The sequence below is a fragment of the Empidonax traillii genome, unplaced genomic scaffold (assembly GCF_003031625.1).
Source record: "Empidonax traillii isolate 1590-97213 ecotype Southwest subspecies unplaced genomic scaffold, ASM303162v1 scaffold172:size1107868, whole genome shotgun sequence".
Lineage (NCBI taxonomy): Eukaryota > Metazoa > Chordata > Aves > Passeriformes > Tyrannidae > Empidonax > Empidonax traillii.
In genome coordinates, this window is record NW_020955365.1 from 593383 (window position 1) to 619510 (window position 26128).

At 43.2% G+C, this 26128-nt stretch overlaps 2 protein-coding genes across 2 annotated transcripts in view; one reads left to right on the forward strand and one right to left on the reverse strand.

The window, feature by feature from the left end:
• SLC5A8 (solute carrier family 5 member 8) overlaps window positions 1-5934 on the reverse strand; it is a 24729-nt gene extending 18795 nt beyond the window's left edge. The window contains exons 1-3 of the mRNA XM_027885769.1: window positions 5549-5934; window positions 3393-3458; window positions 212-263 (exon numbers count right to left, since the gene is read on the reverse strand). Coding sequence (XP_027741570.1) covers window positions 212-263; window positions 3393-3458; window positions 5549-5881 — 451 coding nt within the window. The 5' untranslated portion in view covers window positions 5882-5934. The remainder of the gene's footprint in view (window positions 1-211; window positions 264-3392; window positions 3459-5548) is intronic.
• A 13474-nt stretch (window positions 5935-19408) lies between these two features.
• UTP20 (UTP20 small subunit processome component) overlaps window positions 19409-26128 on the forward strand; it is a 63303-nt gene continuing 56583 nt past the window's right edge. The window contains exons 1-8 of the mRNA XM_027885797.1: window positions 19409-19535; window positions 20182-20262; window positions 21778-21844; window positions 22037-22169; window positions 22636-22824; window positions 23784-23865; window positions 24531-24668; window positions 25060-25215. Of these exons, the coding sequence (XP_027741598.1) occupies window positions 19491-19535; window positions 20182-20262; window positions 21778-21844; window positions 22037-22169; window positions 22636-22824; window positions 23784-23865; window positions 24531-24668; window positions 25060-25215 (891 nt within the window). The 5' untranslated portion in view covers window positions 19409-19490. The remainder of the gene's footprint in view (window positions 19536-20181; window positions 20263-21777; window positions 21845-22036; window positions 22170-22635; window positions 22825-23783; window positions 23866-24530; window positions 24669-25059; window positions 25216-26128) is intronic.

Sequence of the window (26128 nt, forward strand, 5' to 3'; positions counted from 1 at the left end):
AAAAAAAAAAAAAAAAAAAAAAAAAAAAAAAAAAAAAAAAAAAAAAAAAAAAAAAAAAAAAAAAAAAAAAAAAAAAAAAAAAAAAAAAAAAAAAAAAAAAAAAAAAAAAAAAAAGGGAAAAAAAAGAAAAAAGAAAAAAGAAAAAAGGATACCAGTACTATATGTAGAAAAAAATACCAGTAGAAGAACAGTTGCAGTATACTCATCTTACCTTGATTTAGTGCTAAAGCTGGAGCATAAATAACAATACCAGTGTATAAAGTCTAGAGGGAGAAAGAAGATTAAAGATCAAAATAAATGTAGATTCCTGGAAAGGTGATAGCTTCCTGAGATTATTTCTTTTCAAGCATTTAGGTAGTCTATATTTCCTAAATTTGTAACTGTTGGCAAATAATTCCAATTAGAAGACGAATGACTGAGATTAATAAAATCTGCAGTCTCACAGTCCAGTGTTATTAAAACAAATACCAGGGGCTCTTAAATACAAAATCACTCTTCATCTTCTCCTGGATTTTATAATTAACTTATTTTATTCTTTTAAAACTGCAAAAGCAAACAAGAGGAAAAGGAAGTTAATGAAGTTTACACATGGTTTGCCAAGGAACCTATTACTATCTATTTTCTCCATCTTGGGATCAATATGCCTTTCAGTACACAGCTTTAATGCATTTAAGTAAGAACACAAAATACAACAGCAGCTTGTTGTTATGGACAGTGTTATAAGGAATTATAACCTTCATCCTGTAAGATGAAGCCACACATCATTATCAGCAGATTTACATTTTCAACCACAATAAAGATACAGAAAAATCAAGGAGCTACTCTATCTACTTTTGTGGGCACAATGGGATTCATACACCGCTATCCTCTACAATTTCTTTGTGGGATATTTTTTAATCCTGTTTGCTTTTTTATCACTGTTATTACTGCCCCAAGTTCAGCTGTGATATGGGTTAGGAGAATACAGCTCACAATGTGCAGATGACTTCTGTGAAGGTCAGGGGTCTTTCAAAAGATCTAAATCACAGACAGGTCCTGAGCTGACCTGCATCATCTTTCCATGGCTGGACTCATTCTGACTTCCTGATTTTCAACAGCGGGACTTGGGCATGGCAAAACAGTAGAATCAGATGTCATCCAGGATTCAGCAAGCCTCTGCCCTTCCTGCAAGTGCAGAGTCTGCCCTAGGCACTGGTGGTAAACCAGAGCAAGATTGCTAACCACTGGATTACTTGCTGTGGCTTTTGAGCAGATCAAATCCAGCCCCCAAGGCAGAGCTCTACCAATGGCCAGTGGCAACACTGGGGACAGAGCCAAGAGGTAAATGGAAGCAGCAGTACTCTAGCTATAGAAGGAAATTAGTATGGAGAAGCTGCTTCATCCAGCCTAACCTAATTGTGCTGCCCCCGTGCTGCACACCTACTACAAGCACATGCCAGAAAGGATAGCGGGGCCATGGGGGAAATAGTTATTCCTACCTGTATTCTACTCCCTGCTTCCATGTGTGCATGCTTGTTTCTCCCATTGCCATGAGTCCTCTCTAGATTTTCATATATAGCTTGTATTACAAGAAAGCTGCCACTCCTGACCAGTCCCTGGTGAATATATCCTCAGAACTAGAGGCATCACTTCACAGACAGCTGTAATGCTTTGGATGCAATCAAGCCAATTTGTTTCCTTCTACTGCTAATTCAAAGGATTCAGCAGGAGACCTTATGGTTTTCTTATACACAGCAAATAAGCATCAGAACCATCAGATATTAAAATTTGTCACAACTATGGTCACATTTTGGTGTAAATTTAAATAGGACTGATATAATCTTTCCAATTCTTCAGTAGGTTGTTGTTTTTGTTGTTGTTGTTGCTGTATTACTACATATCCTTTTCTTTTTCTTTTTTTAAGTATATCCCAGTACTCACAGAAGAGTTAAAATTACACCATTAAAATGTTGGGAGGTTTTCTCTCCTCACAGTGGTTAAGCTGCGGTGCTGTCAACGCAGAGACCCAGGTTCGATTCCCAGTCAGGGCCACTCCCCAGGCAGATGGAGCTCGTTAGCCCTGTAAGGCAATCCATCTACATCCTGAGGACCTCGCTGCCACCGTCCAAGCTCGCTTGCCCCGGCAGATGAACCTCAGGATTAAAGGGTGGGCTCAGTTCCGCGCACACTGTGTCTCACCTAAAAAATCCAATGCGCAGGCTGGAAGGTGTAAAGACCTTCCCCGGTTCTTCGTTCGTGAAGACTGGCCATTATCTATTATTTTATTTATTCAGATAAAGTTGTTATTGCTTAACAGAGAAAGCCATGTACAGATCTTTAGTTAATCTCCTTGAGTACATATTTAAGTTGCATAGAATTATTTTTCTGATTTTTGAAAGCAAAGATTATGCTTAGCTTGTTCCAACTTATGCAACTGTGATGTCTTTATATATGCTGATGAAAGAGTGTCAGGTTTCACACATGCTAACACTCTAGTTTTCCAATGGGCTTGTGTATCCATAAATGCCAGCTAAGCAGCACTGCTCAAATAAGTAATGAGCACTGCATTGGGAACCATCTTAGTAGTGTAACTGTGTGACTGGCCTATAAATTCTGGTGTACCTTAAAAAATTTTAAGAATGGACAAAAAGAAAGCTTGTAACTTAAAAAGCTTTCTGATTGCATATTCATTCTTACTCCGAATTACCCCAGAAGTCAACTTCAAAATTGTGAAAAGAACACATTTTTGTTTCTGGTGCATTTGGCACACACTGACGTTTAAAAGTTGTGGTCTCCTACTGACTCCCTGAATGGACTAGATACAGAAAACAGTACCAGCAATAATTTCAGGGACTGCTTTAGTTTAACATTCCCAAGGGCAGTAATTTTCTACTTCTCAGTTTGAAGACACCTAGTTTTTCTCCAGTGGTGGTGGTGGTGGTGGTGCAAACCCTTGTGGAGTAAATGACAGCTCCTGACAGCTTGTTTTATCACCTTTCACAGACCCTTGAAAATTAGTCAGACTTCAAGAATCCACACACCAGAGGATGAAAACTGCCACTGTAGATAATTGGGACACGTTTACATTTTGAACCTATCATAAGTTTCTCCAGCAGGCAGGCAAATGACTGCTCTTCACACTGCAGTGACTGGTCACTCGTCTCTTAGCAGGGTGCTAATGTCAAGTGACTGCTAAGGGTATTCAACAGTGCACAGAGACCCAAGAGGCAGGTAGCCCCGCATCTGCTCCGCACCTCACTGCTTTGGAGCAGAAAGGGCTTTGTTTCTCCTGCTCCCGGCCACCCAGGCACTGTGGTAACCTCATCAACTGCTCAGAGAAAACAGCCAGTTACACTCGGCCAAGTAATTCTGGTGGCCCTGAGGACCACAGAACAGCTTCAAAGTTTACTTGCCGTTTGTATAATGAAGAGGATTGTTCCACAGAGGCGTAGATATTTATTAAATCGAAGTTCTAAATACTGCAAACGAAGAAGAAAAAACAAATGTTTATATTGAAATTTGTCACTATTGATAGGAATGAATCTGTTACTTCACTCAAATGAAGAAATGAGCAGTAAAGAAAGAACATGGCATTATTTTTACATTTGCATGAATGGCCAAAACTCATAGAGTCACCTTGATGAATAGCTCTTCCAACTTGACTTGAAATTTTTTTTTACAGACCTCACCACAGGGTAATAGCACACAAGCAAGGGAAGTAGACATAAACTAGTCAGTATAGAGTGGAGTATAGAGAAAAGACCGGGATATACTATCACAAAATCATTGACTATCCTGATTTGGAAGAGACAAAGATCCACAAGAATCAAGTCCAACTCCTGACTCGGCATAGGGCAACCTAAAAGCTGACAGTGATGTACCAGCAAACAACAAAACTCAGTTGTGTTGTGAAATCAGAGAGAAAAAGAAAACATTGTGGCTATTTCTAAGTCTAAGTCAATTTGGAAACTCTGGCATATTATATGTATCCATCTAAACTGGTGCAAGAGAGGGCAGAAGGTTTTCAACGGTCAGTGACTTCTTCCCATGGGAATCTCACAGTTTGCACTGCCCGAGGCAGCCTGTCATATTCTACCAGTAAGTCAAAATTCAGCCTTTTGTGAAACAGGAATCCTCATTTTTTCTATCCAGCCTGGGACAGCACAATCTCTGAATGAGTTTGTTGTGCTGTAGGACAGATTTCTTCCCACCATCTGTCCTAACAACCTTCTTGGTGTGTTGTTGTACAAGAGGCATCTCATTTGCCTGACAAACTGTTCAATCCACACAAACACTGAAGCATCTCAAAGTGCTCACTCATGAACTGAGCATTTAAAACATGATCTGTGAGCATGTCCACACAAGGAAGCAATCCTGAACCCCTGGACACACACAAAAAGTTGTTAGAACTCTGAACTCTGTCCAGAAATAGAAGATGTATCTTTTATAGGTGCATTAGTATGGTTTAACCCCAAGATAATCAGTGAGCTTCCAATCATAGTTATAAACCTTTATTTAAAAGAGCCCTATATAAGTATCATCATGACAGTCCAAAGATTAGCAGTTTAAAACACATTGGAAGCCACTAGAGACTTCTGTTCATGGATTCTTATCTAAATCTACCAACAGAAATCTTGTTTTCAGCCTCCAGTGCTGCAACACCTCTGTTCAGTGTAATAAAATGCTAAAGACCAAAGTAGCTAGTCAAGGACTTTCACCTGCACCAATGCTCCTTTCCCAAAGTCCTCTGTCAAAAGGGCAGTTTGCCTCCAAATCTGCAGCTACGAACTACCTTCATGCAGGAAGATAAAGAGGTTGCACCAGTGTTCTGAATCAGAAGAAAATCCTGACCAGATGCTTCCCCACCCCAAAACAGTCAGACTTGACCTGTGATTGTCCCACCACTCCAGATGTCTCTGCCCTGATGGCTATAGGGCAGAGACCTGCATGCTGAAGACCAGCTCAGCCTTATTTTGGTGGAAGTAAGAAAACTCTCACAGACACAGAGCACTTCCTTACCTCCCTGTATATGCACGATGGAGAAGACATTCAGTGATGTAAAAAGCCTCAGGTGGCAAGGAGTGTCCCTAAAATCTCTAGGAACAGCACAAATACATATTCTGCCAAAAGGGGACTTTCGTGGTTACACCTGAGCTTAGAAACCAATCTGAAGGGAGCATGATGTGAGAACTCTGGTTCCTGTAGTAGATGCTCTTGTGCTCTGGTCTTGGTATATTAATTACACATGATTAATGACATGTCACCATCCAAGCTGCATGAAGATTAATCCACCTACTGAACTGAGAATCTGGAGTGAGGAAACAAATCTGGCATGATGCACAGCTCCTGAGCCAAAACAGCAGGGCTGAGCACCTCCTCTCTGCAGAGACAGTGTGGGCAGACTTGGGGACAGAGCCAGTTGCAGCCTGTTCTCAGAACTGTGGTGATACAGAACAGCAGAGTGCAGGGGATTTGGGGGAAGAGATGGAGGACAGACATGTAGAAGCAGGCACGAGATCCCCCCATGCTCCCTAAAGGCTGGGGAAAGGTTCCTTCCACTCAACCTTACCTCATAGGTGCTGGTAATGCCCAGCTTGTAGAAGACGGGCAGGAAGATCTCGGCACTGCACAGCACCACCAGGCCGTAGGTGATGGCAAAGATGCAGAAGATGGCACCATAGCGATAGATTTCGGCAGGGGTGCCCAGCACAGTGACGGCTGACATGAAGCTGGCAGTGAGGGACAATGCAACTGGGAGGGCACTCATGCTGCGGCCTGCCGTGAGGAAGTCCTTTGATGTCTTCTGCCCCCCTCCCACGAAGGCATAGTATACCCCAATGACGGCTGAGATCAGCAGCATGGCCGCAAAGACCACATAGTCCCAGACGGTGAAGCTCGCCATTCTACCAGATGGATTCACCCTTGGAGCTAAGGATCTGCCCCAAAATCAGAGAGACAGCTCAGGGCCGGCACCGGGCGGCCTGAGCAGGAGGAAGCAGATGGAGACGGGCCCCCGGGGAGGTGCTCCCCGCCGGGACCGCGTCAGGGGCAGTGCAGTGCGGTGCACACCACCGGGACAGAAGCGGAGAGGTGCTATGCGCTGCGGTGTCCCCCGACGGGGCAGGTGCGGAGCGGTGCGATGCGCACACCGGGACAGAAGCAAAGAGGGGCGGGCCGTTGTCCGCCGCCGGGACAGTGCGGTGCGGTGCGGTGCGGTGCGGTGCGCCCCGCGCAGGTCTCCGCGGTGTCTGCGGGGGCGGGAGGGGGAGCGGGCTGCGCAGGGAGCGGCAGTGCGAGTGCCGGAGCCGGGACAGCGGGCGGGCCTTATACGGTACCGGTGCCCGCTCCTCCCCGTGGCGGTGCGCGCCCCCGCGGAGCGAGAAGGGGCGGCGATCCCCGCAGCGCCGTCCTGGGCGAGCCATCCCGGGCAATTGCAGCCCGCCCCGCGCCTCCGGGCCCTGGGGCGCCCAGGCTTCGGGATGCCAAGGCAGAGCCCCGCCTGAACGGGGTTCCACCGCAAACTTGGATCGCCGTCCAGGGAGGGCTTTTGGAGGGAAGAATTTCACTTGACATTTCCCCAGGGTAGGGAACCTACCCTACCGCGTTAGCATAAGCCACCGTCTCTCCAAATGAAGAAGGTGAAAATATGATTTAATATATACACTTCCATGGGTTGAGCAATCTGGAAGGTAACTCACTGAATGAGATTTACCAAGGCAAGTTGCTGAACGCTGAAGTTGTGTAACAGGGAAGCCCCACTACCTGCACTGTGCTCACATTTTACTTAAGAGTTTTCAACTAATTGCAGGTTCAAGAGTCAAAGTACACAGGAATATCAGAAATGGAACTTCACGTATCTTACTCACAGAGGAATACATCAAAAACTCCTATGGGGTTTGAAAGCCATGGATGCCAAGTGATGGAGATGTGCCCATTCCTATAACTAGCAGCACACACAGGACTAACTCAGCAAATACCACATTCAGCTACTTTGCCATACATCAGCAATCCCAGATGTGGAATGAAGGTGAAAGGATGCCAAAGTTGACTTAGGTGTGCTTGACAGCAGCACAGCCATATACAGCATCAGGGCTCAGAAGCTTTGCACAGTCGCTTTCATCTTGAGCTGTGCACTGGCACAATGCTATGCTAGAGGTGATTTCCTAGGAAAGGTCAGTACCAGCTTGAAGACTAAAAATTCCTCTGTTTCCCTTCATGGAAGTTAGATCAAGTCTCCTTCATGCCCAGCCTTTCCTGGCTCTTAACCACAGCTGGAATTACTGGAAGCAGTCTTTGCTGCAAGTGATCTGAGTTCACCTCAAGGCGCTCTGACCTGCCTGTATCTGACCCTTCTGAGACGTGGTTTTCAGCAGCCTTCTATATCTTAAAACAGAAATGAATGATCAGACACCCAACAGCCAAAATCCAGATCACGGAGCACTTCTCTCTCCTGGGAGCTCTGGATTTGGCAGGCCTTTTGGAGTTACTTCTGAGTGCATGTTGAAAGGAGAGGGTGCAGGTGGAAGTCTGATCTGGCAGAATTATTAAGCTAAGCTGTGAAATCATGTCTGTGTTGGTCTGGACTCTAGATGCCTATCTGGGAGTATAAATGTCCCTGAACAAACAGAAGATGTCCACTGTGGTGCAAGTGGCATGTCCTAATCTCACCATGGCAGGTTAGGGCATCAGTCTCTCTGGCCCAATTACTCTCTAATTACTTATACGATGAGTAACAGCTTCCAGATGTCCTGCTGAGGAAAGAGCGAGAAAGAAACTTATTCACTACACCTACCAATTAGGATTTGATTTATTGATCATCTGAGATGGTTGCCCTAAATGAGCTTTTGACAATGTGAAAGATGTAAAACCTTTCCAGCAAAATTTCATTCAAAACTAGAACCTTCCCTCTCAGTGCAATGAACTCGTGTTGTCTGAAAGAAGTATTAGTTGTCAAAAAACACAACTCCTTTCTCAAAGGAAGGGTATAAACAAACTCTTGCCCAGACCCACTGCTTATGCTGCTCAGAACTTCCTGCTCAGTGTCCCTTGTTTGCACTCTTTCAGGAGTCATGTTGCTGAAACCATTCAAACAATAACATGCATTTAAAGTATTAATTACACAGGATTAATACAGTTTTGATTTTGCTTCTTTATCATTTTTGACATAATGCAAACACAGCAAGTGATAATGGATTGGAAAACAAACCATGTTTCTTAACTGTAACACAGGCAGCTATGAGGAAATGCACATCACCGTGGTTTCAGGCAGCATCTTTGGTTCTTCTAACAGTAGTGTTAAGCAAATTGTCTTTCAAATATCATCATGACCAATATGGCAAGAAAGGCTGGATGTGTTTCCACGTTGGAACCAGCAGTAAATCTATGTGATGCCCAAGTCCTAAATCAGAGCAAATGGTCCTGGAGAACATGACTAAACGTTTTTCTTCTGGATTTTTCACACACAGAATCAAATTAGCTGTGTGGGGTTGTACTGTGTAATAGAGACAGAACTGCAGGTATTTGCTTTTTCTCATTGCTACAATTAGACATTTAAATGTCTTCAGAGCATATTTTATTGCCTTCTTGTAGCACCCTGCCCCATCTCCTCTGGGTCTTATGTGGTCTCTCATGTCACTGCCTCTGTGACTCTGTTCTTGTGAGATCCACTGACATGCCTGAGATTCAGTGTTTAATAGCACAAAGTGTAAGATTCACATTTCACCCTCAAATTAAAAAGGCCATGGATCTGACTAAACAAACCCCAGACTGCCCTAAGGGGTCCAAACGGTTCCTTTCTTGTGATCGTGTTGGGCTCATTTCCATTACTGGACACCTCTGTGAGGTGTTACTGGAAGTGTCTCTATTGCATGGAAGGACATTCCCTCCCTGCTCCTTTTCATGTGAATGGACCACTGCACTGGGAGACCGGTGGGATGGATTTCCTTCTATAGACGAGAAAAATATATTGAGCCCTGCACTTGGAGAAATGTTGCCCACCTCTCTGAACTAAGTTGTGGAAATACATTTTGAGTTCTCCTACTTGTAGGCAAATGTGGGCATGGGCAAAACAAACTGTAAGTGAAGTAGGATAGCACTTGGAGGCTTGGTGACCACTGTTCAGCAGTGATGCAAGACCCTTTGCAATTTGCCCTGGAAACCTGGGATCTTTCCAACTTCCGGTAATTCCTTGCTTGAGTATGCAGTTTCAGACTGTGTGGGGTTCAGCTGTACTTGCACCAGCTGAGCTCAGTTTGCAGATGAAGAGCAGTTCATGCTCAGTTTTACTCCTGTAAAATTGAGTACCAGGAACCATGTCTGGAAGACTGGACTCTGTTCTCTTCTGCTTTCACTTTGGAAACCGTGCCAGAGAATGACTGGCTGTTGATAAAAACAATCAAAATAATTTCGAAAAAAAAGTCTGCAAAAACCAATTTTTGGCCTTTTTGTACTCAATTTAGCCTTTTCTGGGAACACTGCTATGATTTGTCATTTTGAAAAAAACCTGTTTATTTTTGTTTGGATGATTTGTTAGGAAATCAGGACTGTGGGATTATGCTCTCTGTGTATACATATATGTATGCATGTGGAAAGGGTTTCTCCTTCATCCAATGACTACAGCACAACATGACCAAATCCTCAGAGAGGCTGAGGCCTCAGAGAGATTAAAGAGCTACCAGTTGCATCAATATAGATGGGAGGAAAAAAAAAAAGAGAGATCCCACAAATGTTCTTGTTGAAAGGAGGACTGCAGCAGGAACGCTGAACCTCTATTAGCTAACGGTGAAACCATTTCAGAGGAAGACTTTCAAAACACCCAGCTGCAGGCAAAGTTGCCCATCTTCCTAAGTACTAAGATACAGAGATATGGGGATCCAGGTTCCATCTACTCCTCTGTTCATGGAGCTACCTGATAAATTTCCTTTACATCACAGTTATTGTTAGGAACAACGTATCAAAATTAATCATTGACTCCTAATTAGACAGTCTGATTTTTTCTCACAATGCAATCCTTCAAGTCAAAATGCACTTCTTTTACTTATGGTAGATTTGGATTGCAGCAACTGTTTCTTGCACAGCATCACTAATCATCTTGAGAAGCCTGCTTGCATTTGGAGGTAAAGGAAGCTGATTTCTGATGGTGTTTCTAATTTCTGAAGATCCATTAGTGTTTGGCTGTACCCTAATCTCTTCTTCTTGCCGTGCTTGTCCGCACACTGCTGTTTTGAAATGCTTAGTATAGTTAAGCCCATCACCATCACTGGCCTTGCTTCTTCTCTCCTGGTTTAATGCTACTGTCGTGGTTTAATCCCAGCCAGCAGCCAAGTACCATGCAGCCCTCGATCACTGCCTGCTTCCACTGCCACTGTGGTGGGGAAGTGAATTGGAAAAAAAAGAAAAGTAAAACTTGTGGGTTGAGATAAGAACAGTTTAATGAGTGAAACAAGATAAAGTCTAATAATAATTATTATAACAATTATAATAATTACAATAATAATTTGAATGGAAAGGAGAAGGAGTGGGATAAAATCCAACGGAAACAAGTGATGCACAATTGCTCACCATCTACAGACAGATGCCCAGCCTGGACCTGAGTAGCATCTTCTGGCCAACTGCCCTCAGTTTATATAATGGGAATGGAGTTCTGTGATATGGAATATCCCTTTGATCAGTTTGGATCAGCTATCCTGGCTGTGTTCCCTCCCAGCTTCTTGTGCATCTGCTCACTGGCAGAGCAGGGGAAACTGAAAAGTTTGTGACGTAGGGTAAGCACAACTTAGCAACAACTGAAACATCCGTGTGTTACCAACACTAGTCTCATACTACATTCAAAATGCAGCACTGCACAAGCTACTAAGAAGAAAATTAACTATCCCAGCCAAAACCAGGGCAGCAACCTTAGAGGAATCTTCCACAGTTTTATTTAGTGATTTTCATACCTGTCTGTTTAATTAATTTTTGTCAGCTCTTTTTCCGTTCATAGTGTTTGGACAAGACAGCATGACCCTGCAAGGGTATTCAGATGAGCAGTATCAGAATCAGTATTCCTTGTATTATAATCAGTATTCTGTGAAATTTGCATAAGTTCCTTAAATGTAGTCATCAGGCACCTGTATTTTGAGTACTGGGATTTTCTTGTACAGAGATGTCCTGTAATTGTTGCCTCTTTATTTCAAATAAAATCACCAGGATACATTTCCAAGCATCCTTTCAGAAACTTCTTTCCAGATAGTATTTTTCTAGAAGCCCCTCTTGCACATACTTTATACTGTTTGTGGGCAATAACAAGGGTGCAATGACATTTGCAAGTGTCTTATGTCTTAAAATACCACCATAAACATAACAAATTAAATATTTCAAGAAGCTTAGTTCCCTAATTCTATGTCTGTAGCATTTCCAACCCTCATCCTATCCAAATCTTAGATTTGAAGAGATGTAGATTTGCAAAAGATCTTTGCTTCAGACTCCAATCATCGGAAGTCTTTCAGGGTAACAACTCATTGCTTGAAGTGCTTGTGCTCTCATGATTAGCTTGTTTGGGACACAAGGACAGAAAGAGTGACTTGCAAAGAAAGAGATCAACAGGGAGAAAAGAGCCAAAGAGAGGCATAAAAGTCCTGGTTTATGTTAACATTTTGAAGGAAACCTTCTCTAGCTGTTTGTTTTTTCTATTTTGCATTCCACTGAAAGTCGAATGAATGCAGTTTGCAAGCAAAATAATTTACATGTGAGTGCTTAATGGTTGAGCAGGAAACTTCAGATTGTGTAACCCTCTAATACCAACACACCTTTTAATATCAATAGTCAGTACCTTACAATTGAAGGAAGTACTTAGGTCAGCCTTGAATACTGAGCATTTAAACCTGAACGATTTGAAGTCTATAATGCATTTGCTGGAGAATTCTCCTCTTTCACTGAAAAGAACAAATTTCAAAATTTTTTTATGGATTGTCCATGCAGTGGGATATAACATGCATAATTATTTGGTCAGGAGAGAAATTAGTATGGGAATACAATTGTGGTACAGATTTTACTCATTTAACTCAAATGGATAAATAAGTTACATGCTTGAACTTTATTCTCATGTCTTTGGGATCTTTTGTTTATTTAAGGTGTTCGACTTCGCATCACCAGAATTACAATTCAACTAGTTTGCTTACTTCCAGTTAATGTATGAGAAAGGGCTGTCAAATGTTCACCAGAATGATCAACAAAAAATTGATTTTTTTCCGAGTAGATTTCTCTGAATTTTTTTATTTTATTTTTGTTGTTTCCTTTTTTCCACTACCTGCTATCCACATTATCGCAGCTCACATGTTTTAGTTGATGTTATTTTGACGTGTGTTTGTTTTAGGTGTTCCATGTAGGTACTTCGGTTATGCAGCTTGGCTCCCTACTGACAGAGAGAGACAGGCTCTTCAGAAAAAACTTTGCTGCTTTGATATGCTCCCTGGAGGAGCCTGTCTCTTTCTATTTTCTCCAGAGGAAGCCTCTAGAAATGAGCCTACTAACTCTGGCACTTCAAACCACTCTGAAAAACATTCCCTGCCACTGCCCCAATGCCCTGACTACCTCATCATTTTGATTATTTTGATTTATTTTTTCATTCGTACTCCAGAGTGTCTATCACCAGTTCTGATATTTCCTTGTTATCTGCCTCCCATCTTTCTTTGTAATTGCTACTGCTAAATTCCCTGCGCTCCCTCAATCCTTTCATCCCCCTCTCCTCATATTAAGAAATTTTCTCTTTTCCCTCCGTCTCACATTTCTTCCACCAGAATCCCTTTTTTTTGGACCCACAGTAACAAGAGGCATTTCCCCCAATATTGCTGTTTTCTATTCAGTTCATTCTTCTAATTTTTTAGTGTCTCTAGGAACTGACTGCCTCGCCTCTCTTTTAAACCCCTTTTGGATCCTCTTCAGTCCTTCTACTCTGTCAAGGCTGCCCGTGCTGGAGATCACACTGACACATACATTGCTTGGAAATGTTTGAAGGCAGTTACCCATATTTGCACCAGTTCTATGTGTTTAATTGGTTTGTTTGTCAGACATCCTCAAAGCAACATCCATCACCAAAAGTAGATAAGAAAGGAGGTTTTTACCTCAGGTCCAACCACCTGCATCTGTTGAGTTTGGTTTGGTTTGTTTCTTCTGTTTTCCTCTATAACATGAGACTCATTGCACTTATTTCTGATGCTATCTGGACATTTCGAATAGCAAATCCCTGTTTGTTTCAGAGAGTGGAAATGCTGCCAGCATCCTTGGTTTCTCCCAATATGCTGCTGGGACACACCATATTTTTTTGGCCTCTTGTACTGCAGTCTCATGGCTATTGCAGGATGTAAGGAGTGATAGGTGATCTGTGGTGGGACAGTGAACATGTGTCATGTGGATTTTTGTGACCAACCTTCATGGGAGGGGGGATCTTACTAATCCAGACACACTAGGACTTTTAAAATTAATGTTGTTATTATAGTGTATTGCTATCCAGGGTTAGCATGCATTCAGATAAGCTATTGAGTAGGGTTTGATGAAAATGTGGTTTTTGGGCTAAGGCGATGGGGAAGAAATAATAACTTTAACATGCATTTCTGGATATACAAAAGGAATAGTGCCTCCACAGTTTCTGCAGTCAGGTTAATACCTATAATGGAAATGCCATGTGATAGTGTTAGCGATTTGCAAACTTGATGAATGCTGTGATGCACAAGGAAGCACAGAGGTAGAAATGCCAGTTGAGGAGAAGCACTTTGGCTGCAGTTGGTTTTAAGGGAATCTATCTCTTGGTACAGCAGATGCTCTGTATCCGTACAGTACCATTAGCTGATCACCATTTTAAAGGGGCTCATTTAATCTCAGTTGGAAAGAGGCACTGGTGGGCACCCTGCAAGTACTCATCTTCTTTCAGCAGCTATGAGCACCAGGTCAGAGCCCTCTGTGCAGTCAGTGGCTATAGCCAGAGAGTTGAACTGCACTTTTGTGGTAGTGCCTGCCCAGTGCAAGCAACCAGGACATCTACTTCAGTATCTTTTGGGTTTCTAACCTCACTTGGAGGTTGATGCTCATTTCCACTTCCTTTATTCCTGAAATGTCAGTCTCCACCTAGATATCTTTTGCACAGGGATCTAGTATTTCAGTATGTTTATCAGTTGCCTTAATGGCTCCTATTTGATCTGATCATCAGACCCACAAGTCAGTATTAGAAGCAGCAGCAGGGTCTAAAAGCTTTTGCAAATTTTGTAGGAAGAAGGGACAACCCAATTTCTTTCCTTAGCATTATCAACATCTCTACAGTCAGAGCATCAATGAAATTTTGTACTTCTTCCTCCAGAGAGAATTGTTTTCAAAGTTGAGTTGTGTCTCCTCATGAGGTTTTTATCACAGACATTGATTCACTTACAGAAAATTGGGATGCTTGGAATAAGAACACGCACACATCTGAGGTGTCCCTAAAAGTCCTACTGCAGTATGGCTAGGGACATTGTCTGGAAATGGAACTGATTTTAGTGGCAAATCTCTCTTCTTCTGGTAACGTGGAGTTTTGGAAACAAACAAAAGAATACAGTAATTTTTTTGTAGGGTTTTTTGGGGGGAGGTTGATTGGTTTATTTGGTTTGATTTGCTTGGTTGGTTGGGTGGTTGGTTGGTTGGGGTTTTTTCTTCTGTTTTATATAAATCAGTGCTGGCAATTTCATGAGAAATTGCCAGTAACAGCAGCTTATGACACAGTGGAAGTGGCAAGAAGAGCTGCTTTGTCTCTTGATGTTGTGTAAGTTCTTCCATGTTTCTAAGCTATCCACAAACATTTCATCAAGCAGTACACACCAAAATTAGACTGCTTCCTAACAGTCTCAGCTTAAGGGTACGTATCAGTTTAAATGGTTTTTCCTTACAGTGCTCTGCAGAAATGAGATTATTAGACCTGTTCTTGAGAGTTTCAGCTTTTGTAAACTATGTCTCTTGTATCTATGAGATTAGGAACGGACAAGTGAGGTACTGTCTCTGTTGGAATCTGAGAGCAAAGTTAGAGCTGCATGAATATTATGACAGCTCAAGCTTCAAATAGGAAAAAAATATAGCAAATAATTAGCTAAAACATCAAATATGGGTACCTAAATTTTCAATCTATGTTGTATGACTTAGATGGATACAGAGAGAAGTACAGTATCAATTGCTTTGTATGTTACCTTCTATCCTATGCAAGAACCTCCCATTCCTTTCAGTTACAAAATTATGAGCCTGGCCTTATTTCCCCCTGAATGTCACGCACAGCTGACTACAAGTTTAAAGGCAGAAACCATCTGAGAAAGGAAATATCTTTGACTACATCTTTCTGTGATTTTGTGTTTTCTACTCACAATTAGCTTCTCAACTTCATAGTGAGAAAATGCTGATTTGGATTATTTAGTATTTCCTCACTGGCCTTATACAGATAAAAGGACCAATAAAGACACAGTAAAAGAGGACAAAAGAAGAGAAAGAAAATTGTATGTGGGAGATGAAGATGATTTTGAGAAAAGTATTCCTTTGTGTGCACCTGTTTCTAAAAGGTTTTTATCATTTTCCATTTTGCCTTTTTTGGAAAGTTTAACATGACCTTAAAACTTACAGTTGTGATCCTTCAGCCCCAATTCATCACTGTTGTTTCTAGATTCCAAGCAAGCAAGAGGGATTTTTGGGGTGGAAGAGGAGAGCATAGCTTTAAATTCCCTGATAAAGGCTTTATGCTTTGTTCCCGGACATACCATGACAGTTTTCTGAATTTTGAGTTAAACTGTAAACAGATTGTTAGTAGTCCAAGGCACAAGACAGACAGCCTGAAATCCAGATGGTTTCTGTCAAATCCAGATGCCACTCATTTTAGTGGTGAGACTGAAATGCAGGAGAGCATTCACATCTCTTTGGGGGGCAAGACTCCATCCTCCCTAATTTTCTTTTCCATGCCCCATGTTTCCCCTGTGAATCTTCCTTCTACTGCTTCTATTGATCCTATTCCCAGGACCTGTCCTGTCCTGGGCCTATCTATAAATGCTGTCTGTGCAGAAATCAGACCTTTTCTTCCTAACTCAAATTAAATTCTAAAATTTCTTCTCCACCTCAAAAAAACCCCTCCAAACAAACAAACAAACACAACCTAAAAAAACCCCAAGGTATGGGCTCATACTGAGTGGAAAACTACCAGTTGGCATGAACCAAAATTGTGCCAGGGATCGTGTAGACGATTTAATAGTGTGGATGACCCCTGTGCTCCAGCACTCTTCAGTTTACTCCTAGAGATGGAGCTAGTGCAGCCCACTTATTCCAGTTCCACAGCAGAACCCTGACATGCAATAGAGGAGTCACTAGCCTTGGTGTCTCAGTCTGTTAAATCAGGTTGTCATTGCCCCTTTCTGCGAGGGAGTCCCTAAGTTCAGGGTATTTCAGGCATGGATGCTTGACCCCATACCCAAACAGCTTCAGAAGTCTGGGATCTATATTTCAGCTCCTTGTCCAAAAGCCTCTCTGACCAGCAAACCTCAGGGTAGGTGAAAGTCTCCCCATGACTCAGTTAACATTGACCTGGAGCTGCATTATTTGCAGAATTTCTGTGCTTCAGGCATATTAGAAAAAATGTGGCCAAACAGTTCCACCAGATTGCAGAACAGGATTCCAGTATTTTGTCAGCTTTGATTTTGAAGTGCTCTCAACAACATCCTACATAATCTTGCGGGGTCCTCTTCTGCAAGCAAGGCAAAATGCCAGCTAGAAGCTGAGGAGGTAACTGGCAGTGAAAATATGTCATTGTGTTTCAAAGGGCTCTTCTTACTTTCCAGGTAAAATAAAAGAATATAAACCTGTTTGCTTCAGTTGAAAGAATTCACCAAAGTGAATGTTGCACTTATATAACCTGCCTTAAAACTCATGCCAGCTTCCCCTGCACAAGGATTTTGGAGAGTTCCCATGATGCAGCATGTTTCCAGCCATGTGAACTCAGCCTATGCACCCCAAGTTGTTCTGTGGGGTGAGTCGCGATAGGCAAAGAGAAAGACTATCAATTCTAAGGCACAATTAATTTTATTCTAACACAATTGTTTCAAGTACAAGAATCTATCTAGATCTGCAGTGAATATAAAAGGAGCCTGAAGTTATTGTTCAGAGGCAGGCGTGCATTGTAAACATGTAGGGTATTTGAGATGAATTCTGACCTGTGAGACCATCCTGGGTTAAATACTGAAGTATTTTACCCAAATTACTATTATTAGGCTAAACTGACACATTTCCAGAGGACCAGCCCGCTTTGCTTCTACATAGAGTCACTCTGTTCCTAGATTTTGGACAGCAGGACTAAAAAGCCCAGGAATGGAGGAGACATAGGGGTCTTAGACCTATCTCAGGAATGGTGGTGGATTACAGTCAGGTGGTTGCAGCCTACAGTGAACGTTTGAAGAGGTCACATCTGCGTAGGTGACCACTCTGATAGACATGCATGTGCTGTTTTACAATGGTTTCCTCTACGTGCCTCTACAGGTATCACTACCAATAAGCCATTGCTCTTCAGAAGGCCATCTGCTTTAAGGCCAACTGCTTTTAATTTTCAATGCCTTTAGCATGGATTTCTGAAGGAGAATTGCTGACAGGGGCCATCAGATAATCACAGGGTATTGGAGCTGGGGCCTGCTCAGAGATGGGAGAACCACGTATCTTCCTGGAAAAGTACAAGAATAAGGCCTGAGGCTTGAGGCATTGCAGTCAGAGAGGAGTGTATGTAGTAAGGATATTGCTAACATAGCTGCAGCTCATACAGAAGTGGGGAAGGGACCTTCTGGGTCAATGAACACCTCACATCTGAGGTGCCAGACCTACTGTCATGGCACACTGGTATTGATACCTGGGTTACTACTCTGAGGCTTACTCAGATGTATCTCCAAGTGCAGTAAGCAGTGCTGGCTGAAATGCAGTCCATGAGTAGTTCTTGCATCCAGAAACTCTGATGAACATCAGCAGCTGCAGGTCTACCGAGAAGCTGTCAGTTTACAAAGACAAAGAAGCATTTGTAGCCTTCTAAAAACTTCCTCTGATGTCTTTTATTTTTGCTGGTGACAACTCTTCTGCAAAAAGCAGAGCACTTCTCCCTGTTTATTTGCATGAATGTTAGATTTTACTCATTCCCATGGATGATTTTGTAGTGCATGAACCCCAGAAAGTCCTACAGCATCTCTGCAAGATGCTATTCATAACAGAAAGAAAGATCTTGTGGACTGTTTTCCACAAGTACATAATACGTAAGAGACATACTAGGTGAAACTACTAACCACTTCTGGAGGGTTATTTGTGCTCTTAAACAGCTGCATATTGGTACCTGAGCTCTTTTGTGGATCTAGACCTCTCCACATGCTTTTAGCTGCACTTTCTCATAGAGATATTTGGACTTGACATCACTTAAGCCCATCTTTTCAAACTCCAGTGTCTAAATTAGGCATTCTCTTCTCACTTAAGTGCAAATGCCAGAAGTCACAAGTGCTGAAGCAAGCACGTTCCCCTGCCTGTCCAGATGGCTATCATGTTAATGGCTTATTGCCTGCCTGTGGGCAGCTGGATGCACCTGGTAGTGTTTAACCTGGTGGGTCTGCTCAAAGTTGTGGGTCCCTACGTGCTCCTAATAGTGAACTTCAGCTGTGCTCAAATCCAACCCTGTGTCTTTCTGTCTGAATAACCTGCAAGCCTGATTTCTGAAAGTGGCCTTGAGCTGCCTGTAACAGGCAGGGCAGGCAGCCTAGGGCAGGACAAATTCCCGAGCTGTGTAAGCTTTAACCCAAAGCGGTTGCATGGTCCTGAGCTGTTTGTACTACACCTGCCCAAAGTAAAGCTTCTTCTGACATTTAGTTCATCTCCCATCTCACCAATACATGTTCTTCACCTCCCACAACTGCAGCCACTAAACAGAAGCTCTCACAGGCCCTGGTCCTGGAGCGAGCGATGACCAGTCCACAATCATTTGCTACTGCGCAAGGGTTTGGTTTGCATGTACTTTGTCTGCAATGGGCTTTTTTTTTTTTTTTTTTATTTTGGGGGTCCGGACAAAAGTCTGTACTAAGGCAAGGGAGATGAGCAGCGGCCGTTTCGTGCTGAGCCACCAACGCTGTGCTCAGGGCTGCGCTCTCCCACAGAACGCTTTCACCATGCGCCGATTTGTCCTCTCCGGGCACGGCTGGGGCCTCGCTCGGTACCGGGGTGCCCCAGCCTTCCGCCCTACGCAGGAATCCTGGCTGCTCTGCTCAAACTCCTCGAAGCACCGCCGCTCACCGCCAAGGTAAGGCGGAGACAGGTATCACCCCGACCTCGCCCCAGCTGTTCGAGCACCCGCTGCCCGGCCCCGGCCGCCGCCGCCCGCCCCTTCCGCCGGCGGACCCGCCCCCGCTCCCGGCAGCCCGCGGCGGCGATGGCGGCGCCCTGCGCCTAGGTCTGCACGTGCGGCCGTCGGTGTGTGTGGCCGCGCTGCGGGCCCGCCCGCCACCGCCACCGCCACCGCCGCCATGAAGAGCAAGCCCGCAGCCCACAAGTCGGGGAACACGCACCGGGTGAGCGCCCGCCCGGACGCGGCTGGTGGCCGGGGGGAGGGAACCTTGGGTTTGAGTCGTCCGCGTTAGTTCGGTGGTCGTGCCCGGCTGCCGGAGCGATGCCGGGGCAGCAGGCGTGCAGCCGCCGAGTCGGGTCACCCCTTGGTGAGGCCAACGCTGCGAGGGTCCGGCCACGACAGCCGGGCTGGAGTGCGGCTGCTGCCCCTCACCTGGCACCTCCGTCAGCCGAGTCACCAGGCAGCGGGCACACCACGGCCCAAATGTAGAGAACTGACATAATTTAATAAAAAATGTGCAGTAGGGTTATTAACCAAGGCATTCTTTCAGGAAGGCTGAGACCTGGGCAGTTTGTTGAAATCCAGGTAGATTTCTCTGCATCTTTTTCACCGTGTTGGGCAGACGCGTGGGCTGTGAGCCTCGGTTTTGCAGGGCATGGGAGGAGAGGGTCAGTCCTGCTCTTGGGCTTTTTAAGCATGTTTTGTCTTAATCTTCGGGTAGGACAGAGACTGACAGTATTACCTGGCAGTCTGTCTTTAGAAGTGGGGTTTCCGTTTGCAGTGTGTGTGCTATCAGGTGTGCTATTAGGAGGGATTTAGGACTGGTCTCAGAAGTGAGCAAGACACATGTATGTCTTTTTGTTTTACAGTTTCTTACCTTTTCGGAGCGCTTAAGCAATATTAATATTGATATTATTCACCGTATTGACAGAACTGGAAGTTATGCTGAGGTAAGAGCAGCAATTGCAGTAATTTTCTGAAATCACATCGTAAGTAGATACGCTCCATGAAAGAGTTGCCTGTCCTGGAGTCTCATTTCATGCTTTGTTCCCTTTTACATTTTTATCTGCTTTGCAGTATTGCCATAGAGGCCCTTTGACAGTACCACCCTGATGGCTTCCATGTGGCTGGCGGGCCTTTGGGTGTTGCTGAACGTGAAAGATGCTACTGTCACTCAGCAGGCCTAGGTCCTGACCCGCAAAAACTTTCATGTGCTGAGTAGTTGCAATAGAATCATAATGTGAAAATCTTAAGTTGGAAAAGACCTCGAAGATCATTGAGTCCAGCCATTAACCTAAAACTGCCAAATTTGACCCTAAACCATGTCCTTGAGTTCCATGTCACATGTCTTTTAAATATGTCCAGGGATGGTGACTCAACCAGTTCTCCAAGCAATCCATTCCAATGTTCAGTGAAGAAATTTTTCCTAATATCCAGTCTTAATCTCCTTTCACCCAAAGGGTGGTTGAGCACTAGAATAGGCTCCCCAGGGAAGTAATCACAACACCAAGCCTAACAGAGTTCAAGAAATATTTGGACAATGCTCTCAGGCACCTGGTACGATCCTTGCGGTGTCCTGTGTAGAGCTAAGGGTTGGACTCCATAATCCTGATGGGTCCCTTCCAACTCAGTATATTCTATGATTCTAGCACAATTTTAAGCCATTTCCTCATGTCCTATCTCTTTTTACTTGGGCAAACAGAGTGACACAATACTGACATGTATAAAGCATGAGCATGTGTCTTTATGGATCATAAGGGTCACTTATATGTGTTGTATAGAGCATCATTGGGAGCCCCTGGTGGTCTAGAGGGTAAAGGCGCTGCGCTGTCACCGCAGAGACCCGGGTTCGATTCCCGGTTGGGGCCACTCCCCGGGCAGATGGAGCTCGTTAGCCCTGTAAGGGCTGCCACCGTCCAAGCGTGCTTGGCCCCGGCAGATGAACCTCAGGATTAAAGGGTGGGCTCAGTTCCGCACACACTGTGTCTCACCTAAAAAATCCAATGCGCAGGCTGGAAGGTGTAAAGACCTTCCCCGGTTCTTCGTTCGTGAAGACTGGCCATTATAGAGCATCATTGTGATTATAGTGCTTGGTGGGTTATTACCTCCTGGTCTGCTGGATTGTTCATCTGAGCTTCCCACTCTTTACCTGTGGGGGTGCCAAAAGAAATCCCAAAGCATTGTGCTGAGTGGACTGTGGCTCAGCATCTTAGATTATCAAGGCCAGTCAACAGAGATATTAAACACAATTGTGTAAACAAGTCCTGTCATCAGAAAATATTTTTAAATGTGTTTTGAATACAGAAAGAAAGTCTTATTTTCAGGGACATTCCATGACACCTGTTGAAATGAAGTCATCAAGATTTCTTGGAATAGTCTTGAAATGTTGTCTTCATTTAAACCTCTCATTTTTGCAAGACACATTCATTAGAGATGGTAGCTATTCTTCATCTTTGTTTTGACAGGAGGTTGAAACCTACTTTTTCGAAGGACTACGGAAATGGAAGGAGCTGAACCTCACTCAGCATTTTGGTATGTCATTTTTGTTCACGCTTCCTGCTTTCCTTAAACTGTTAAAACATGTTTCTTCTTTATCCAGAGCCCAGTGGGAGATTATTGACTGTTTTTTGGACTGGTCTCTGGAGCACTATCATTCTTTAACACCATACATGTTTACCCGGAACTGGATGAATTTTCAGGGTTTCTGTTTTGTGCTTTGAACAGTGCAATTCTACAATGAAGTGGCCAACAAATGCCAGTCCTTCCACCAGCTGGTCTATTACCAAAGTGCCATTGTGCAGAGTTTGAAGACACATTTGCAAGTTGAAGGCAGTCTTGCTTACCAACCCCTGTTAAAGTAAGTATATGGTCCCAAAAACCAGTCAGAATCCTTGATGGTATTACAAGTGACCCTAAATTCTCTTGTTAGTGTTCTTTTTCTTTATTGTAACAGAGGAAAATATAGCAATGAGATGCCCAAGGTGGTCATATTTTCCTGGTAGACCTTTATGGTTCTAAGTCAAAAAAATACAGCTAATACAAGGCAAATAAATTAGTGGGAGTGCTTACTGAGTGTCAGACAGAATATCAATGTGCTGTGTTTGATGTTCATAATTTATCTCCTCTTGTTTACTGCTGTCTGCTTGATTTTTTGAAAACCTTAAGACTCTTGCCTAATAGGTGATATTTTTAAAAAAGTGAGAAGTAGAAGAGATACTGTCTTTCTTTCCAAATAGACCATGCTGGATTATGCAGTCTTTGACTAGATTTTTATTGGTTTGGTTTCGAAATGCACTAACATTGGTGTATTTTCTGAAACACAGTCTAGTAGTGCAGCTGGCTCGAGATCTTCAGGCTGACTTCTATCCTCACTTCCATGACTTTTTCCTGGCCATCACCAAGTTACTGGATACACAGGACACAGAGCTGCTGGAATGGGCTTTTACCTCTCTTTCCTATCTCTACAAATACTTGTGGAGATTAATGGTGAAGGACATACACAACATATACAGGTAAAAGCCATGTTCAATGTCTGTCTTGATTAGCAGTTCTTAGATGCTGGAGAAATGTAAATGCCACACAAATACATGGCCTAATGCTTCAGTATACTTGTTAGCACACTTTCACAGCTTTTCTTGGAGAGAAACTGGCCCCAAGTGTGTAGGAGTCACTTCTGGGCTTGGGGATTTCCTTAGATGCAGGTGGTTGAAGGCTGATTTTGTGTGTGCTCGCTGTGTTTTTAAACCTTTTCTGGGCATCTCCTTCTGACTGTTGCTGTAAGAGTGAGTGAGTACTGGGTTGGATATACCTCTGACCTGACCTAGTATGATGGCTTGTTCAGTCTTACATTGCTGTTGTAGCAGGGCTCTTCTTTTTGTCATTAACAGTGAGGCCATGTTGCTTCCTCCTAATTTCAGTTTGGAACAGATGGAGCAAAAAAGGTGTTACAGACAAAGCTGTTGAGAATATTAAAAAAACACCTGCTTATCTCCTTGACTTGTGAGTTTGAGGCACCTCTCCCTCTGCACTGAACACATGATGGGCCACCTACAACAGTTACTGCTACTTACCAGCAAACTGCAAATATTTATCACCCCTGCAAATTGAATCTTGCAAAACTTTTAAGTGCACAGGAGAGAGCTTTTCAGCTCAACTGAAATACAAATCTGGCTAAACATATATTTTGAAAATCTTGATGCTGCAGTTGAATTTGTGTGGATCTAGGTATTTTTAGAGATATTTCTGATTGCATCTGGTTTGCCTGGCAGTCATTTGGCCTCTTTACAAAACTGTTCTTTGTCCAGAGAGCGGGAAGGAATCTAGATGAGGAGGGTATTTGCTCTCTCTAGGAGGACGGGTTCTTACTGTCTATAAAAAGTGCTAATGTAAACTGAAAACAACTTTTTAATTGCCAGTTGATGGCAATTCTTGCATTGCCTTTAAGACAATGGATTATTTTGTGTCTTTGTAGCCTGTACAGCACTCTGTTGGCTCACCACAAACTCCACATCAGAAACTTTGCTGCTGAAAGTTTTGTCTTTCTAATGAGAAAGGTAAGTGAGGTGTTTGTACTTGGACGCTATCTTCATTCTGTGGTGGCTTTTGGATTCTGTAATATTAGGTTTTTGTAATAATTGGATTTTGTAATATTAGGTTTTCTCCAAAGAATGGTTAGCAAGGCCTGAACTGGCATGCAGCATGTCCTAGGCTGTCATTTGTAGTGTATTTTGAGTATTTTATTGTAAATGTAATGCACTCCATATCAGCAGTGGCAAATAGAGGCCTGAGCACTCTATGTTTCAAGAGCTGTTAAACTAAGTGTCTGTGGTTGGTTTGTCTAAAATGACTAGAAATAGGAAGGTGGTCTTGAATAAGGGAGGCTTTAATTTGTAAATGCACACTTTTTTGCTCACTGGCTTTTCCACAAATGCTTTAAGGCCTTTGTAGAACTGAAATGGTTGTGACAACCTTTTTGCACTCCTGAAGATCACAGTATGTAATGTTCCCAGGCAGATCAATCAGGATCACACAGGAACCTTTCACTGAGTAAGGAAAGGGAGTGGTAATTGTGGGTTTTTCTTTAGAAAATAATGGCTTTGAGCTGTTGTGGGAAGGCAAGACTAGGAGAATAACCTGGTATTGTGGAGCCACTTAATTGCCTCAGTTCATCTGGTAGCTCTGAATAGAAGATAACTTCTTTTCTCCTTATGTTTTGTAGGTTTCTGATAAAAATGCACTCTTCAATTTAATGCTCCGCGACCTGGGAGAGCACCCTGAAAAGGTGGAAGGTGTAGGACGGCTGCTTTTTGAGATGTGCAAGGGTGTCCGAAACATGTTCCACTCCTGTGCAGAGACGGTAAAGACAAGACAAGATCGCTGGTTTAACTGTTGCTGTAATGGAGCCTTAGGCAGCACTCACTGAAACCACTGAGTGTTTGTCTTGTTCACCTCAGTGAATCCTTGTTGTTCATTACTTGTTAGGATCTGAAAGCCTTTTAAGAATATTTTTTGAGATAGGAAAGTTGGTTTTAGTAATTCCTATGCTATATTCCTATATGTTAAAATTGTACTGCTTGCTGATATTTCAGATTTTAAGTGATAGCCTTTTTTTTTTCCCTCTGTACTTATTTTAGAAAGAATTGAGATCCCTGGAATGTTTTAGCAATATATTGCACTAACTAATTTTAGGATTGCTAGATTTATTTCCTAAGTATACTTAGGAAATGATGTACTTCTTTCCTGTGCAGGCTATGAAGTTAATTCTGTTGAAACTGGGACCTATTACAGAAGAGGAAATTGAGCTACCATGGGTAGCTGTTGGAGAAGCTTTCGAGCAGATGATCAGATCAGCTGTAGTGCATATCCATAAGGAGCATTTTAACATTGTCTTCAAATGCCTGGAGGTACACTGATTATTTTTTTGTTCATGAGTGACTGACAAGAAACTGTGTGCTTATCAAGAGAATTGGTTGTGTTTTATGGGACCAGAACTGTTTTTGTTTTTGCCTTGAAAACATTAAATGCTGTGTCATGTGCATGGTAAAATTCCCACCCTTCTTTTCTAAATTCTGATGACCCTGGTGGCTGTTTTGTGGGTGAGAAAGGAACTATTATGTGTGAGACTTGGAGCTCAGTCCCATGACTGGGCAAGGGTGGTTTGTAGGATCTACCTTTGCACACATCACGGAGCCCTTGCTGGGTTGGGAATGCTAGTGCTTGTTTTATATTTCTGAACTAGGTATTTGTGACAGCAGAGGGGAAGCTTTTTGCCTTGCAGATCTTTTCACAGCAAAGACCTGGGCTAAACCTGGAGATGCAAGTTTGAGCCTGGTAGCCTAGCACTGAAAATCAGTGTTTTCAGTCTGAGTGTTCTGTGTTACTGCTTGAAGGTTACAGCCTGTGGTTTGAAGGAGTACAACTGAGTGCTATGGGCTATTCTGTTTTGTGTCAGGGTGATGTAGAATAATCAGCAAGGGCCTGGCAGGTGTGTTGTACTTACCTGACCAACATTTTAAAGTTTTCTTACGTCTGGAATTGGGCTTTGCTGGGGGGGGTTAAAACCTCTTGCAACTGACAACATTGTGTCAGTTGTGTTCCTCCGAAGGGTGAATTGGGAAACTGAAGGAAATGGTACACATGAGCTTTAGGGTAGTCCTTCCAGTATGTGTTAATAGCTCTATTTGTTCCTTCTTGAAACTTCCTCCCTCTGACTAACCAGTTTTCTAGATAATCCCATCCTGTTCCTCCTACCCCCGCCAATATGATAGCAGTTATTGCTTTGCTGTCATTAGCTACAGATTTGTTTGCCATTGGATG